This window comes from Caenorhabditis remanei, chromosome II (genome assembly GCF_010183535.1).
Source record: "Caenorhabditis remanei strain PX506 chromosome II, whole genome shotgun sequence".
Classification (NCBI taxonomy): Eukaryota; Metazoa; Nematoda; class Chromadorea; order Rhabditida; family Rhabditidae; genus Caenorhabditis; species Caenorhabditis remanei.
The window spans coordinates 12960938-12978510 of NC_071329.1; the positions used below are offsets into that span (position 1 = coordinate 12960938).

A 17573-nucleotide genomic window follows, 5' to 3' on the forward strand; every position below is an offset into this window, starting at 1 on the left:
AAGCCATCCATTCGTCATTCATTGTCACAAATTGCGTACATACTTTTCTCATACTACTACTTTTTGATTCTTTTCTTTTCACCTCTTTTTCTAATTTTAAGGCATATTACAGAACAATGATTCCTTCTACAATCCTGTCAAACAACATCGAAATGCCGTTAATTGGCCTTGGAACAACGCATTCCGGTGGTTATTATCATGATGCAGTCCTTCATTCAATTAACAAATGTGGATATCGTCTCATTGATACAGCTAAACGATATGGAGTTGAAAAACAATTAGGAATTGCTGTGAATAACTGTTCGATTCCAAGAGAAGACCTCTTTTTATGCACAAAACTGTGGCCTGTTGATTGTGGAGATGCCGTTTTTGACGCATTCCGGACATCTTGTGAGAAATTACAAACAGATTATTTGGATATGTATATGATACACATGCCACAACTTCCGGATTGGATTGTGGATCAGAAGGAAACAAAAGAGAAGACGTGGAGACAAATGGAACTTCTTTATGAAGATGGTGAGTGGCGACTGAGAATCTGAAATAATTAGAATTCTTTAACTTTCAGAACATGTCCGCTCAATCGGTGTCAGTAACTATTCGATCGATGATCTAGAAGAGTTGACGGAGTTTGCGAGTATACTCCCACACGCCAATCAAATTGAGTTCCACCCGTGGTTTCATCAGTCTGACCTCAAAAAGTACTCGGATGAAAATGGAATTCTCACGATGGGATACTGTCCACTAGCCAAGGGAAAGTATTTGGAAGATGAAACATTATGCCGAATTGCTCAGAAATATAACAAGTCTCCAGCTCAAATTTGTTTACGTTGGAGTGTTCAGCAAAATGTTCCAACTGTTCCCAAGAGTACAGATTCGAAGAGACTGAAAGAGAACACGGATGTTTTTGATTTTGAACTTTCTGAAGAGGATATGGATACACTTTCCTCATTTTCATCTCAGAATAGAAAGGTATGTAAATATCAATTCCTGTTTTTTCTGAAAAATTAAGATTATTTTCAGATCGTCGACCTCTCCAACATCTGCCAGAAGATGTCCCTTCCAGACGGCTACAAATTGAATGGACGTGTCTTTGGTGTTCCAGAAGATAACGAAAGAATGCAGAAGAGTTGCTCAAAATGTGCTCGAGATCACAATATTCCTCAACCTGTTTGTATATAATTTGTACATAATAACCTACTCAGAGCTTTCATTTACTTGCTTAATTTGTTGTGTTGTACCACAGGTATCATCTATGTTTCTTTCAATAAATTTGCCGAGATAATCAAGAAAAACGCGTCGTCAATTGAATTCCATCTCTATTGTCTTCTTATCCTTCTTCTTTTTCCCGAATCCTATCCGTTCTCCAGTCTCTTTTGTCTTCATTGTTTCAAGAAGGCAAAAGCTTCTGTCTCCTCGATCCAGGTCACCAACTCGTTTTCCTATCACTTTCACCTGTGGCTTCTTCTTCTCCTTTCTCTCCTCCCGACGGCTTATCCGCCGCCCATTCAGTCTCGAAACTAATCACAATCACTAATGGTGATGAACCCATTAACAGCAACTCTTCTTGCCGCTATTATTGGCACTGTAGCCTCTGCTTCATGCGGTTCTTCTGGAATTCCATTCAGATTTGAAGTTCTTCCTTCGGGACAACCAGTACTCGGATGTGGTTCACCGACTTGTTTTGGTTCTGAAAATGGAGGAAAAGATTTGAGACATGACTCGAATTTTATGGTGAGTAATGTATCTGCATACTGAAAGTGACAATTATTTCATACTCAGATTTTGGCAAAACATTCTTTCTCAAAGAGAAGATTCTAATAAAACACAATTTATTTTTGAAATCAAGACTGGAAAACTGTTTTGCCTTTTTCAATTGAAAATGTCCAACTTTGAGAGTGTGTCATAGTAAAACTATTGTTCCCACAAAGTAAATTTTTTATGTATCGTACAGAATAAAAGCAGTGCTCCATTTTTGTAGTAGACAACTTTTTTGTACGGACACTGCCTAGAGAGTTATAGTAATTTTAAGAGGACAGCTCAAAAATCGCACTTTTTGCACTGGCCGATTTGAGGGAGAAATTACTTTGTCGATATGTAACTTGCTAGGGAGTGTTTGTATAAAAAAGTTGTAAACTGCAAAAATAATGTTCTACTTTTGATCTGTACAATCCCATAAACAGCTATTTTCTGGGACACACTTTCAAAGTTGGGAATTTTCAACTGAAAAAGGCAAAATATGTTATCTTTTTGGGCGGTACTGTATCATTTCTTTTCTCATCTACTCCATCTTTGATTTTTTGCTCTAATCATAGCAAATACCTATCATAAATTGATCATCAAAATAACCCGTATAAATCTTCTTCTCAAACCTGTCTGCTAACAACGTTTCCGATATAAAGCGCGACACATCTATTTGAACTGATAAGCCGTCCTAGACTAAACCTGTTCTTTCTTTTGCAGGCCGGTCCAGACGGTGACGATGGATTCTTCCGTGAGGGAGATCTAGCTCGTGTTCGTGTCCGTAACTCCGATGCTCCAGCTCAAATGGCCAATTGTCCACGTGAATTCTCCTCCTCATCTTGCTCGAATCCAATGACGTGGGTTGGAGGATTCAAGGCCAGTGAGAGTGGAGAGTGAGTGCTTGAAAATTAAATAAAACCAAAAGTTGTGAAATATTTTCAGTCTTTCCCTCCAATGCTGTCACTACGAAGGACTTCGTTTCGCCCAAGAAGTCGGGCGTCCAGTTGTTCATGCAGGAGAAGTGTATTCTGGAGGAGAGGTACTTCGTGATGGTCGTCAAACTGGATTCGATGCGATTTCCAATGTGAAGAAGATCACTTCTGGAAACGGAGAGTATGTTATTCTGATTTCTACTTAATTCTGATTATCCCTTGTTTCAGTGTTGCCTATGAACTCACTGTCACTCGTATGAACTGTCTCCCAAATCCAGCTGAAGATAGCAATGAAGTCTCATTTGATATCCAGAGAGATATCGGAAGAATCCTCGAGAAAGTCGGAGAAACTGCTGCAAGTGGAGTCCAAACCAACCAAATCGAAGCTGATCAACGTCTTTCTCCATCAACTGATGTTCAATCTGATTCTTATGTTACTCCAACTGAATCTGATCCACAAGAAACGGTTGAACAATTCGTTCAAGTCGGAGAACAAGTCGTTCCAGTCACATCTGCCGGATATTATTACCCAGTTGCTTCTGGAGTTCCAGCGTGTTTCACTGGAGACGCAAAGGTCATGACCCCATCTGGAGAGAAGGAAATGCGTGATGTTCGTGTTGGAGATCTCGTTTTGACTTCTGAATATGGAAAGATGGTGTACACAAGAGTTTCCTCATGGCTTCACAGACTTCCAGAAACCAAGGCTGCATTCATTAAATTGACAACTGATCATGGACCAGAAGTCTCCATGACTCCACAACATTTCATCTATAAGGCTGATTGCGTTACCGAGGAGTTGGATCTTGTCTATGCAGAAGATATAAATAAGGGAGATTGTGTTATGGTAAAGGAAACAGAAAAGAGTACGTTAATCGAGGAAGGAATCTTAGCCTATTCTCCAAAAATTTCAGATCTTATCATGACAGTTGTCACTGCCAAATCTACATTCTACGAGACGGGAGTGTACGCTCCAATGACTGAAACTGGAGATTTGATCGTCGACGACGTCTACGCCTCCTGCCACAACGTCATCAAGACCAACACTTTGTCTCATACTTTCCTCAACTTGGCCACTGCAATGCAACAAAAAGTCCGTTCGATTCTTGGATTCTTCGAGGAAACTGGTCATCTCCCAGCCTCTTCTGAATTCTTCCTTAATATTATTGATGTTCTTTTGCCACATAAGTACTAGTCATCTCTTCCCAGAGACCTCCCTAATAACTAATAATTACATCTAATAAACCACTCCACTTGACATCTCGATCTTTCTGTTTTCTCCCAATAAAAATGTTCACTAGCTTCTGACTTTTATTTTTGAAAACAAACAAGAGAAGACATATTGTTTCAGATTTATTATTATTAATTGAAATAATTATTAAATGTACAAACTCGTTTTGATAATTGGCTCACTTTGGCTAGTGAATGGAGGGGAATGAATGGGAAGAAAGATCATCGAACTTGATAGGAAAGAGAACAAAAAGTAAATGAAATAAAGAATTAAAGATGAGTTTAAGCTCTGCGAATTCCAGTCGATTGTCTTGGGAAAGTTGGTGGACGGTAGCGGAGTGGGTTGAAGACCTTTGGCTCTGGAGTGGTCTGAAAAAGATAATTCATATTTGGAATGAAAGTTGTATGATTGCTTACCGTAACCTCCTCTTCCTCCTCTTCCTCTTCAACTTCCTCTTCTCCGTCATTGCTCTCAACAACTTCAGCTTCATTATCATTTGTCTGCTCTCCTTCTGTCTCAAGTTGCTCAGTCTCCTCATCTTCCTCCTCAGCAACTGGAGTTGTTGGCTCTTGAGTGGTAGTCTTGACAACCTTTGGTGCAGAGGTAGTGGTGATTGGCTCGAAGTCAACTGGCTTCTCACCCTTGGCACAGATCATACGGTATACCCAGACACGGACTCCTCCTCTGAAATTTAGTCAGTTTACTTGACTAAACAATCAAACTTTTCAACATACTGTTCAGTTCTGGCGTTAGCAACAAAGTCATATTCAGCTCCTCCCTTATCTCCATAAAGATCCTTAGCAGCAACCTCTCCTCCCTCATAGAAACTTCCAGCAGAGACAACATCAGTTCCAACGTAAATCTTGTTCTTGGATTGCATGGTACAGCAACGGAGCAAGATGCTCTCACCGTTTGGAGCCCATCTCATTCCGGAGAAGACATCGGTCTCGGCACGGCAAGAAGTTTGGTCCTAGAATTATAACATATTTGAATACGCGTTGGGAATAATAATAGAACTTACATCAATGCAACGTCTTCCAACTTCTCCACATGGAACTGGTCCACATTCTGCTTCAAGTGCTCCGTCCTCATAGACTGTCAGCTTACGAACAACTTGATTTTTAGAGCATTGAGAGCCCATGCGTACATTAGCATCCTTGGCTAATGCAGTGATAACTAGACAAGAAATAAGAGAAATAAGGAGCATAGCTATTTGGAAAAGTAAATGAGGAAGAAGGTGGTCGATTTGAAACGAGACGACGACGACAGAAGGAGACAGATAAGATGAATGCGGGAGGACGGTACCCTCTGCGATGAGTAGTAGTTTACTGGGTTTATGGGTCACAGAGATGCGTCTTCAACGGAAAGATCGAGATGGGTCAAGGCCTTGAATTGGAGAAAGTATTGAAGATGAAGAGACGATTGAGTGATACGGATGTCGGACACGGTGCGGACGGACCGAGTGTTGCGGAAAAAGTCCACGGAAAAAAGGGCGACAAGTAGAAGAAAATGTGTGGATGGATGGGGTATGTGTGTAGTGAAGGAGAAAACGGAATGAATCAAAGCAAAAGTTGATTGCAATTCAATGAAATTCAGAAGGTTTTGCAGTAAAGATTTTAGGATCATCAAGGGATTGAATGGAGATTGAAATGAAACTCGCATCAATCAAAAACTGAAATTTTCAATCAATAATGTTTCCAGAAGACACGAAAAAAAGAACAAATTTTGTCACTAGAGTTGCACGGTCCAAGATTATATCTATAATGACCTCAAAAGTGAGCATGGCAATTGGGAAACTCATTCTTAAAACTCTTTCATGTCATGGTCACTGAAAGTCATAAGTTATTTAGGTGGACAAAGAGCAACCATTAAGTAAAGTTCAAACAGTTTTATTTTGAAAAACAATTAATGATGTCATCATAAAACAAATTTTAAAAATATATATTTAAAGCGAAAGAAGTTTATTTTCTAACTTCAATTCATACATTTCTTGGACCAGACCTATCTGAAAGAAGAATTCCACATCCGATTCCAACAAATCAATCCGATTAGTTCATTCACTTTCAATTGTCCACCCTCTTCTTCTGTTCGTTTTTAGTTTTTATGTTTGCCCAAGAGAGCTCCACGCACTATAAAAGTTGTTATCAAACTGATTCCCTATCAGTCGTTTCCTCTCTCTCTTTCTATTCCTATTTTGCTCTTTTTCCGACTGAATCATGACTCAAACTATACCTCGACATGTGAGTCCTTATGCTCATGCTCCCAAGATTTTCGGATTAAAGTTCAAGGTAATTTGGTTGAATTCTTCAATTTCAGATAGATACATGTTCAATCCGATGAATTTCAGATTGCTTCCAGAGTAATGTTGGTTTTCGAATCAATTCTAGGCAAATTGATGTTGGTTTTATCGATTTGCTCTATAATCTATTCTCCTTCATGGTGTAAGTGTCTTATTAACTATTGGATTATTGGAATGGATAGAATGAAACAAAAAAAGAAATTTCAGATCCCGTATTCGTGAATTTCGCATTTCTATTTTTTGTCATATTCTCCATCGTGACTTATAACTTATGCCTCTCGAAGCAGTCGCCAATTTATTCGTATCCAATGCTCTCTTACCAAGTAATATCCCCAAATTTCCATTTTATATTCACTCCAATTTCTTTTCGTTTTCATTTCAGTTAGTCACCATTTTCTGGTTACTCATTTGGTTATATGCTGCTCTTAGTGCAGTTGCCAGTGGAGTTATGTGGTCGCTGGAATCATTGGGAGGACCATCGTAAGAAATAGAAAAATTAGATTAGAGAAAAGAAAACAGTTGATTTCAGAACAAGCAGAATTCGTACATCTCACAACATAAAAGATCCAAATTATGCGAATCCAAATGAGACTCATCCAGAAACTGCTAGAGGTAAGAAAACAAAATAAACAATGAATTATACAGAATCTTACTTTTACAGCAATAAAATACGGATCTATCATCGCAGCAGTTTGTGTTATCTTGATTTGTCTGAAAATGCTTGCCTTCATAGTCGCCAGAAGGACATACTTCCAAACTCTCAAAATGCAACATGAATCAATTGAGCAATCTGTGAAGGTGGTTTCTATAAAACAGAGGTTTTGAGGCGAGGAGACCTGACATTATTCTGTAAATTTGTAAAAGAAAATTGAATACAAACTGAAAAGAAAAACAAATCAAAGCAGCCACAATCGACATAATATTATGATGAACCTCTCATTAATTGTTTGTAAATAAATTGTTGTATTTTTTTATTTCCCACACACATTTGCAACACATTCGCAAGCAATCGCTCGGGTCTCCTCGTCTATGAAAATAAATAATGAATTTTCAAAAGTCTAGTTATAGTGATAGTTAATTGCAGGATGATTCATTCGATGGAAGAATGGCAATTCTTGAGGAAGTGCAAGTAGAAGAGTACACACCTGAACCATCTCCAGCGCCGAGAAGAATGGTGAAAGCCGTCATGAATCAGTCAGAAGCGAGACTTTGGGCGAAGCACAACTCGTTGCCAAAATATGAAGAATCCGCTTTCTAATATATATATATATATAACCTCTTCTCTGTAAGACTCGAGCAACGTGGGTACTAGGGATTTGTTTTTGTATTAAAATGCATACCAGGCCCTCAGTGATCCATACCATATTTTATGGGCCCGGGCTCCGGGTTACGGTAGTACGGTACTCAAATGTCAAAAATTTATTCTTTTGTTATTTATTTTTAAAGCTGATTATGCTCTAAAGTATTTTTCTTATTAAGAATCTACGAAGAAACAGCAAGCGGGGCTTCTATCTTCAGAAGTGGCTGCACAATGTGCTCAATTTCCTCAATCGTTTCTCATGTCGCGACGGTTTGTGGGGTGGTGAGCAACCTAGTTGCCGAAATGTCGTTCGTTGACGATTTCAACGATTTGTAGATGCCACTCGGTGGTTTATTGATCGGAGGTTCCATCCTCCCTGTCACGAAAAAACTTGCCATTCTTGGATTTGTTCTCGTTTTGACAAATACCAGTGTGATGACGTTCGCGACAATGGAAACAACAGAATTTCGAGTTGCATCTTTCAGAGCTGTGGTTGGATCGGAGGCAGTTTGAGCAGAGTTTCTTTTCTTCTATCGCTTTCAACTTCATCGCGATGCTAAGTTTACAGTTAAGAGCCGTATGCTCCTTCGAATCACAAAAGAAACACTGATACTTTGCTGTTCTCTTTGGCTTTTCTCCATGCTTCTTCTTTGTTTTGTCGTCGGATGTCTGGATTGAGTAGACTTCGGTACTTCTTGTTTTCAGCTTCTTCTCTGTCTCCGCTGTTTCCAGAGCTCTCTTCTCGGCGATAGCGTTAAAGGTAATTCCAACCAGTTCTTGAAAAGTTCGATCCTTTTCGTGATTCTTCTTGAAGACTATTCCCATGATTTGTTGAGGCAGCTTGCTGATGAACGAATTGATGAAGAAGGAGTCATTCAATGTGCATCCTTTACTTCTCAGCGAGTATGCTATGGTGCAATATGTGTTTAGATCCTGCTCCATATCCTCGTAGCTGTCTTCAGAAAAGGAGAATTTGTTGAGCTGGTGGATGAGGCCTTGTTTAGTGTCCTTCTCTCTGTTGTATTGTCTTTCCAAGTTATCTCTCAACGCATGGTAGTCTTCTTCTGACAGACTCACTGATCTTAACATCGACTTCACTTTCCCACTCAGGAGTTTCATGAGTAAGGCATGTTTAAGCGTCACCGGGATGTCATCTTTGTCATGAACCATAGAATTAAACAGCTGCATAAACATACTATAGTCAGCTGGTTCTCCGTCGAAAACCGGAACTGTGTTCATGACTGTGTAGACCGTGCTGTTAGTGATTTGAGGATTCGAGCTGTCCTGGGAACCCGGATGGTTCTGGCGACGGATTGGAGATTCCACCGTATCGTTCATTGGCGTCGATGCGGGTGGAAGTGGAGACGAGTTCTCCGGTGGTATTGGGGAGCTTTGACCAATGTCGGAAGCGTCCGGTTGACCGCTCGATGGCTTCGTGGCCTCACTCATAGTTGCCGACTCTGTTTCTTCTTGTTTCATCTCAGGCTTGTTCTGCCACGATGGCTGCCGACTGAAGACCTCATACATCATATCTTGCAATTTCTGCATGTTTTCCTGCAGATTTTTGATAGCACGATCTGTCGTATCAGATGATGTTTGCATATGGTCTTGCAAATTTTTGATGGCACGATTTGCCGTGGCCGATGAATCCACAAGCAATGTCTGAGTATGTTCGATTGCTCCGATACGTACAGCCAAATCATCCGCAAACTCGGCAATGTCCTGGGAGGCTTCTGATGATCCACGGTTGAGTATGTTGGACGTCGGGTGAGCCGAGACATCCGAGCTATGGTTGCTCTCGCATGGCTTCGTCGAGTTCGGGGGGTGTCGACCTGAATTCGACACGACTCCTTGCTGCAATTGATCCGATTGATCGCTTGCCGTCTGAACCGATTGTTCAGGGTTACGCCGTTCGGGGTGTTCCTGATTCAGAGCGATTCCATCGAGAACTTGCGCATTTCCTGAAGCCGGTCCATCGGATGGCGGTGGTGGTGGTGTTCCTGGGGTCGAGACGTCTCCGGGGCGGGCGTTGTTCACCGCAGAAGTCAATTCCCCGATAAGATTCGTTATCTGATTGACTAGCCCGTCATATCCCCGACCTGCCAGATGGTTCGATATTTCAGCCCGATTGGCTTCAAATACATTCTGCGTACAGAGCTTCTTGTTGCTCTTGAGCATCTCCATCGCATTCTCCTGGAGACCCTCGATCAGGGCCAGTTGATCTAGCAGTTGCGCCAGATATCCGTCGAGTACGGTGATGTTTTGGGTGTTTCTCTCGAGCGCGAGAGCACGATCAGCAAGAGAGACGAGCGTTCTGGTTCGAGTTAACTCACGGGTGAGACTCCACTTGATTGTTTTCATGGTCACCGGGTTCCGTTGATCGCTCTTCTTCTTGTTCTTGACGGCCATGGTTGGTTGGTTGGTTGGTTGATTGATTGCGGTCGATGTTATCGACAAGTCAATTTAGACTGATAATGTTTTGTTGATTCTTCATCCTTATATACTCAATGTCCATGCCCTCCTTTTTCTTGACCTTGCTCTGGTTTGCTAACCTTGATAAAAAAAAAGAGAAGGCTTGCGTGTTTTCTTTATTACGTGCTTCCGTGACATTGTTGATTTCACGAGATTTTTATCTTTCATTTGTACTACATCCTAATGACTCGACGTGTCACTACTATTGGCTGTCGTATTAGGATTCTTTTTAACTCAGTGACGCTTTATAGCCATCAAAAGTGTAGCTGAGATTCCTATTCTTGTTATTTACACTGTTAGTTCCTGTGACGTATCACGGATTCATATGTTTTGAGGTCCTCGTTGGAGAACATTTGCGGAAGTTGTACATTCGTCTTCCTGTCAGTTGCAAAGTTCCTGATCTGTAACCTCGTCTTCTCGCTGACCCTACTACTTTGGGCCCTTTCACAGGATCAACGATACGACGGGAAATAGACCATCCTCAAGATGTGGTATGTCGGTGGTGGCGATTCTGTGGCTATCTATGTGAGAGTTCTCGTGAGTCTTCAGAATCCGGACCACGCTATCTATTTCCGAGCTGACAGTTTTCATCACCACATCTTTTTCTTTTTGTGACCGATATGTTAGACACCGATTGTGCTCTTAGCACCGATTGCGCTTTTTCGGACAGATTTACACTGCCTCTGACTCGATGTGTCATGTAACCTACGAGAAGGAGTACTATCTGGTTGGAATGACTATGAACAAGACCGAGCGGACAAAGGACCTCTTATTGCGAGATTCTGTGAAGTAATGTGAGACCAGTTCGAGTTTATTTGACATACATCCCGCACGAGTTGCGGTTTCTTTAAAGAAAAAAAACGAGTTTTCTGTACGATTTACAGTTTCTGGTCTTCTTCGGGTGTGGTGTACTATTGATCATCGTCTTCTGAGCCGTCGAGATCAATATGAACGTCGTAAATGCCATACGTACGTGGTTTACGGGCATCCGATTCTTCCGAATCCATATCGCTCACATCGTTCTCCTCCGTCTTCGGATTTCCAGTCTTCGGATGATTCTCTTCATCGACTCCTTCCTCCATAGGATCATCAGGTTTCTCATCGTTGGCCTCCTCCCTTGGTTTCTTGGGCGCAATGACGTTGTCTTGTGGACCCCACTTGTCTCTGCACAGTGCAGGATGATGCATGCCGCTGCAGAAACGGCATGCGTTCTTTCTTGTCTTCGCACGGCAATTGTCGAACAGGTGGCCACTCATCAGGCAGATCGAACACCATTTGCGCCTTTCTACAGCCGCCCATCGCGATTCAACATCGAACTTCTCACAGTAGGCCGCTGCATGACCTCTCTGAGAACAAAAAAGGCACCCACTCCAGAAACGATGTCTTTTCTGTTTCTTGGGTTTTTCTGGCCAACTAACTCGACCGTGCAACGGAAGGCGTCCTGGTGAGACAAGTGATGAAGCATCTTGGATAGATGACGCTGGCGTATCCGAATTGATACCTGAACAATGCGATCATTGTTGTGAATACGATAATTCGATTTTCAGATGGTAGGTACGAGATTTGACGCTATTGTGAGAGAGTGATCATGTTGCGTGTGTGGTGGTTCAATGGGTTGATCAGTTTTTTCGACTAAAAAAACATCTCTCGTCTCGCTGGGACCTACATCAACGATATGATGTCCTACCGGGTGTACTGTATGTTGCCACTCGTTCGGATCCCACCCGAACCCATACAGTCACCTCGTAAATAACGACTTTGTTTTACCTCTCGATTAGAAGTTTCACCTCTCGACTGAGGGATGGTATCTCTACGATAAGAGGTGTCCTACGATTAGGACGTCTACAGCGGTCGCCTATCCTAGTCGCGACGGTTTGTGGGGTGGTGAGCCCGAACCGACCGCGAGGACTGAGAGGACTTGGACTTAGAAAGAAGAGCCAACACAGATTTAAATAACAACGATTTATTCGATAAGAGACGCAAATTAAATAAGATACCTCTACTAGCTCCTTTTGGCTCGGCATCGATGGACGTCAGTTGAGGAACCTTGGAAGAAGGTGATGGCGAAGGTGGCTTTTGCATCGGAAGTAGGCAACGGCTTCGGCTGGTTGAGAAGTTCCTCTCTCGTGGGTAGATACTGATTCTTCTATTTTCTTGTTCCTACATCGACATTGACACGTAGTAAGGTCATCAAGATAAGGAGTTTGTGGAGCACGTTGTTCAAAGTGATAATAAGGATACCGTATTCTCTTCACGTCCATATGAATTCATCGTTGTATAATTGATAATAAGAGCATAATCTACGATCTAGATTGTACCAGTTGCGACAATATAGCTGAGGCTATTAATGTCGCGACACTGGGGGGGAGCGAAAAAGAACTTCCCTAGTGGTAGCGTTAGGGAAGTTCGTGGTTTGCCTCTGCCTAAGCAGAAGCCCGAGGTTGGTTACTCGGCGATCCGGGTTGTTGATCATGACCGATTGTCACTTTATTTTCTTTAGCCCGTCTTGGGAGGTACGGGCGGGTTCGTTGAGGTGGAGCCTTCGCTGGAGTTATCTGTTTGTGTAGATCCGAAGGAGTTCCGGCCGCTGGCGCGTCTTGGTCTTGACGTTCTTCCGCGGGAATCTCTAGCGGTATTAGGTGGTTCACTGACTTTTGAAAGACCTTCTGTCCGATTTTGACTTCAACGGCTCTCACCTTCCCATCTTTGGATGAGATTAACTTCTGAATGACCCCGATAGGCCACATGTATCGAGCTACTTTCTCAGTGACGATTAACACTGTTGTACCTGGTGTAGGTGGGCTCTTGTTGTGCGCTGTTGACCGAGGCATGGATTCTCGGAGTAACACGTAATATTCATCGCTGAATACGTTCCAGAGGTTATCCCTGACAGCTGCTGTAGATTCGATTAATCTTCTTGTTAGTTTTTCTGTTTTTCCTGACTCTAGTACTTCCGATATTGTTTTTGCCGATTCTGGTAGTACCATCGACGATTGTGGGATCAAATAGTCGATGGGTCGGACTGGTTCGGCATCGGCTGTGTGGACTTTGTTGGCGGTTATAGGCCTGCAGTTGATGATACACTCAGTCTCAATTAAGAGACTTTCGAGCTCTAACAGCGAAACTGTTATTTTCTTCAGGCATTTATATATCATGTTCTTTACCAAAGCCACCAGTCGTTCGTAAATTCCTCCTTTCCATGGTGAGAAGGGTGTAATAAACCGAATGTCTATTTCTTTATCCGCCAAGAATGAAGTCAACGTTAGACTTTTGTTGATGATTGTCTTGATATCAGTGTTCATCATTGAATATCCGAGTTTGAATGTCGGAGAGTTGTCCGATAGGATAGACTGAGGAACTCCCCTACGACCGAAATATCGTTTTAAAGCCATGATAAAACTGTGAGTGGTGTTGTCTTGGACGATTTCCAAGTGTATTGCCCGAGTGACAATACATGTGACTAGTAGTACCCAAATCTTTCCGTATTCATCCTTCGATTTGTATCTTAGAGGGCCGAGATAGTCGAGGCCCACGAAGGCGAACGGAGCCACGAGTTGGCTTCTTATAGACGGCAAGGTTTCTGCATACGGGTATTCGAAAGGAAGAGCGTGCATCCTTTGACATGTGACACATTGCCTCCGCACCGCTCTGACGAGTATTCCAATTTTCCGTATCCAGTATTTTCGTTGGATGTCCGATATGACATCTTTCACTCCCTGATGTAGCAAGCTGGTATGTGATTCGATAACCAGAAGGCGGGCGAGCTGGTGTGTGTGGATGATAATAATTGGTCTCTTCATCTCATCGGAGTGTCTGGGATGTCTCGAATTGACATATGGCCTGTTGTGTCGATATAAGCCGTCTGGAGAGAGCACTGGCTTAAGATGAGCAGGCGGTTCCTGCCCCATTCGCAACTTTGAATCCCGATAATGTTCCGCAATGATAAAGGTTCTTGTGATCCTCCGTTTGGTCACTTCGTCCTTTTCTTTATCGGCGTCATCATATCTTTGCAGTGTCATTGATTGGTATGAGTACTGACAAGACGGGAACCGATTGTTCCGACTTTTTATACAGCTGTGGACAAACCGAAGCACATAATTGCACGTAGTTGTCAACTTCCGCATGTCATTAGTTCTGGAATATGGCACGATTGACTCATATTTACATAATTCTTTCTCCTCCATGCTGTTGACAACTGCAGTTTCTGGTGAATCTTGGTTTGGAAGCTTGTTTAGTTCTCGAGATAGAACTTTTTCTCCGTCATTCACCACGAATAGGTGAAACATTCGGGCATCTGGAGGCGTTGTTTCCAGAGTCTGAGGCCAATCTTCTTCAGGTCGCTCGAGGAAGGATGGTCCATGGTGCCATAGTTTGTTGACTTTCAATTCGGCTAAAGTGCATCCTCGAGAAGCAATGTCTGCTGGATTCGCGTTTGTTGGCACGTATCTCATTTCTGGATTCAGTTGAAGTTCGGTTAACTTCGCTAAGTTCTTATGGATATTTGTGACTCGATTAGCCACCCATTTCAGTCCCACGTGGTTTCCTACTTTGTGTAGAACCCAGTGTAGGACACATGTACTATCACTGAAGAATATCACCTGATTGACTGGCATGTGAAGTTCGTTCATCAGATTCAACGCAAGGTTTGTGGCTGACTCCAGTGCCAGAAGTTCCATTTGTGGGATGGTGATTCCAACACGTCCTGGCTTGACTCTCGACTTTGAGCATATTAATTGGGACTCGTACTTCTGTCCAGGAAATTCATGTCGTATGTATGCAGCAGCCGCGTAGTTGTCCTTGGAAGCATCTGAGAATATTACCAGTTGAACTCCAGTATAGTGATATGACGACACGATTTGTCGCGGTATTACGAATTCCGTTTCGTTGAAATGACTGGTGATACTCTTCCACATGGGAAGAAGTACGTCTGGTAACAGATCACCCCATTTCAGGTCGAATTGCCACAACAGGGTGATAAGTTTCTTGATTGGCACCACGAGAGGTGTAATGATCCCGGTTGGATCATAGTTCTGAGCAAGGAAGGCGATAACTTCCTTCTTTGTAGGGATTCCATTTGGAGGCCTCGCGATCTTAATTCTTATGACGTCTGTCAGACTATCCCATGTATGACCAAGAAGCTTGTTTGAGGTGTCGGGCGCCCGGTCATCTTCTTTGATTTTCTCCATAACTTCTGGAGAATTGCATAAAAACTCCCTAAGATTCATCGCCATCCGATTGAACGTATCCTTTAGTTGACCGTAGTAGGTGACTAACTCGTTGACATCGTTTGTAGTCATCACAATATTATCAACATACAGATTTTCCAGGATCTGTGCATTGATTGGATTCGGATCGTTTTCGAGATTCTGGATGATGGTGACGGCCAGGAGAAATGGAGAACAGTTTACTCCAAACGGCAACCGAGCAAATCTGAGCACTAGTATATTATCCGGCGTCGCCTCTTTCGTTGGATCCTTGAGCCATAAGAAACGTGTGGAATCGCGGCATTGTGGTTGTAGACGAATTTGATGAAAAGCCTTCTCAATGTCCGATATCATTAAGAATTTCTTCAAGCGGCTTCTGACGAGAATCCCGAAAATGCTCTGGAGTATTGATGGTCCCGGGTGGATACAATCATTTAGGGATAGTTTTCCTCTTCCATGAGACGAAGCGTCCAACACGATCCGCAACTTGGTGTTCACTGAGCTTTCTTTTCGTACTCCCCGATGTGGGAAGTGGTAGACAGGTCCAGAGGGTTTCATGTCGGGTGTGACTATTTCCACGATGCCGGAGTCGATTTGCTTCCGTATGATCGTATCGTATTCCATCCGGGTCTCTATAGTTTGACCTGCCGTGAGAGATACGAGTCGTTGCGCGGCAACCGGAAAGTTGTCGTCGAGGTATTGCTCTCTGCCATTGTACGGGAATTGAACGCTGATCAGGTTGTTCTCATCTCGAACAGATGATCTCTTCTGGTGTTCGACGATCTGCTCATTAAGTCGAGCCTTGCTGCTAACCACTTCTGGCGGTTCTATTCCCAGGAGCTCTAAATTCCAATGCTGTTCCACTTGTTTGGCCAATTTCTGGTTGGAAACGTTTGATTTTGGTTCCAAACGACCATCTTCTGGAAGATCGTAATCTGGAGTATCCAGCGTGTGAACAACGATATGTTCCATGTCGTCAGTAACCACGATAGGTTTATTTCCACCAACTGGGAATAAAGCATTTTTAACCATTGGTGGGTAGATAATGGATCCAATGATGGTACGAGTTACCATCCTTCCACTGTCGAGAGTTATCAGCTGCTGATGGATGTTCCCAAGCAAGTTGTTACCAAGGATAATGTCGACCGGCCTTCCATTGAATTGCTGCAGATCTTTTATCTTGGTAATGTTGAACCGCAAGGAGTCTAGTTGGTTGTATTCGGACGATGACAGTGTCGGAGCCGAGAATGGTATCTTGATTCCACTGTAGCTGGCTACGGTAGCTGCCCAGACGTTATTTGATTGATCGATGACTTCCAACCTGTAGAATTTGCAATCCTCGTCTCGAGTCTCCGATATGAGACCTTTGAATCTTAGATTTCGTTGTCCGACAATTCGGAGCTGAAGTTTTGTGGCCGTTTGAGTTGAGATGAGAGACGTGGACGCGCCGCAGTCTGCCAACGCCAAGAGGTTGTGTCCTTCTGGTGTCACCAACGTCATGAATGGTAGCTTGCTGTCCTCTTCAATCCCACGACTGATGTAGATTTGAAATGACTCGTTGTCATCTCCTGGGCCGATGCCCATTGATTCAGAAGTCGGTTCTTCTGACTTGTTGACCAAACGTAATTGGTCGTGTGGAGTGTTAATCTTCTCGAGCGAAGATGTATGTTTGCTTACCTCTAGCGATTTAGAGGTAGCAGCTGCTGGCGATTCCAGTGTAGATGACGAGATAGATGTGGTTGACGATTTCAACCTAGTTGCCGAAATGTCGTTCGTTGACGATTTCAACGATTTGTAGATGCCACTCGGTGATTTATTGATCGGAGGTTCCATCCTCCCTGTCACGAAAAAACTTGCCATTCTTGGATTTGTTCTCGTTTTGACAAATACCAGTGTGATGACGTTCGCGACAATGGAAACAACAGAATTTCGAGTTGCATCTTTCAGAGCTGTGGTTGGATCGGAGGCAGTTTGAGCAGAGTTTCTTTTCTTCTATCGCTTTCAACTTCATCGCGATGCTAAGTTTACAGTTAAGAGCCGTATGCTCCTTCGAATCACAAAAGAAACACTGATACTTTGCTGTTCTCTTTGGCTTTTCTCCATGCTTCTTCTTTGTTTTGTCGTCGGATGTCTGGATTGAGTAGACTTCGGTACTTCTTGTTTTCAGCTTCTTCTCTGTCTCCGCTGTTTCCAGAGCTCTCTTCTCGGCGATAGCGTTAAAGGTAATTCCAACCAGTTCTTGAAAAGTTCGATCCTTTTCGTGATTCTTCTTGAAGACTATTCCCATGATTTGTTGAGGCAGCTTGCTGATGAACGAATTGATGAAGAAGGAGTCATTCAATGTGCATCCTTTACTTCTCAGCGAGTATGCTATGGTGCAATATGTGTTTAGATC

At 42.8% G+C, this 17573-nt stretch overlaps 6 protein-coding genes across 6 annotated transcripts; 4 read left to right on the forward strand and 2 right to left on the reverse strand.

Annotated features, from left to right (window-relative positions):
- Positions 1-116: 116 nt before the first annotated feature.
- On the forward strand, positions 117-1182 carry GCK72_006536 (uncharacterized protein; the record flags this gene model as incomplete). Its single annotated transcript, XM_003113813.2, has 3 exons — positions 117-519; positions 569-972; positions 1024-1182. 3 exons carry the CDS (start codon positions 117-119, stop codon positions 1180-1182), a joined length of 966 nt encoding a protein of 321 aa, XP_003113861.2.
- Positions 1183-1520: 338 nt separating this feature from the next.
- On the reverse strand, positions 1521-2581 carry GCK72_006537 (uncharacterized protein; the record flags this gene model as incomplete). The annotated part of the gene is made up of 2 exons (XM_053725672.1): positions 1521-1690; positions 2446-2581. 2 exons carry the CDS (start codon positions 2579-2581, stop codon positions 1521-1523), a joined length of 306 nt encoding a protein of 101 aa, XP_053589866.1.
- On the forward strand, positions 1537-3867 carry GCK72_006538 (uncharacterized protein; the record flags this gene model as incomplete). The annotated part of the gene is made up of 5 exons (XM_053725673.1): positions 1537-1734; positions 2464-2636; positions 2686-2856; positions 2904-3538; positions 3587-3867. The coding sequence occupies 5 exons, from the start codon at positions 1537-1539 to the stop codon at positions 3865-3867; spliced, it is 1458 nt and encodes a 485-aa protein (XP_053589867.1).
- A 244-nt stretch (positions 3868-4111) lies between these two features.
- Positions 4112-4885, forward strand: GCK72_006539 (uncharacterized protein; the record flags this gene model as incomplete). The annotated part of the gene is made up of 3 exons (XM_053725674.1): positions 4112-4155; positions 4205-4597; positions 4645-4885. The coding sequence occupies 3 exons, from the start codon at positions 4112-4114 to the stop codon at positions 4883-4885; spliced, it is 678 nt and encodes a 225-aa protein (XP_053589868.1).
- Positions 4185-5110, reverse strand: GCK72_006540 (uncharacterized protein; the record flags this gene model as incomplete). Its single annotated transcript, XM_053725675.1, has 4 exons — positions 4185-4271; positions 4320-4587; positions 4638-4873; positions 4925-5110. The coding sequence occupies 4 exons, from the start codon at positions 5108-5110 to the stop codon at positions 4185-4187; spliced, it is 777 nt and encodes a 258-aa protein (XP_053589869.1).
- A 1009-nt stretch (positions 5111-6119) lies between these two features.
- GCK72_006541 (uncharacterized protein) lies at positions 6120-7460 on the forward strand (the record flags this gene model as incomplete). The annotated part of the gene is made up of 7 exons (XM_003113615.2): positions 6120-6191; positions 6251-6344; positions 6410-6525; positions 6585-6682; positions 6732-6814; positions 6864-7000; positions 7287-7460. The coding sequence occupies 7 exons, from the start codon at positions 6120-6122 to the stop codon at positions 7458-7460; spliced, it is 774 nt and encodes a 257-aa protein (XP_003113663.2).
- Positions 7461-17573: the final 10113 nt, after the last annotated feature.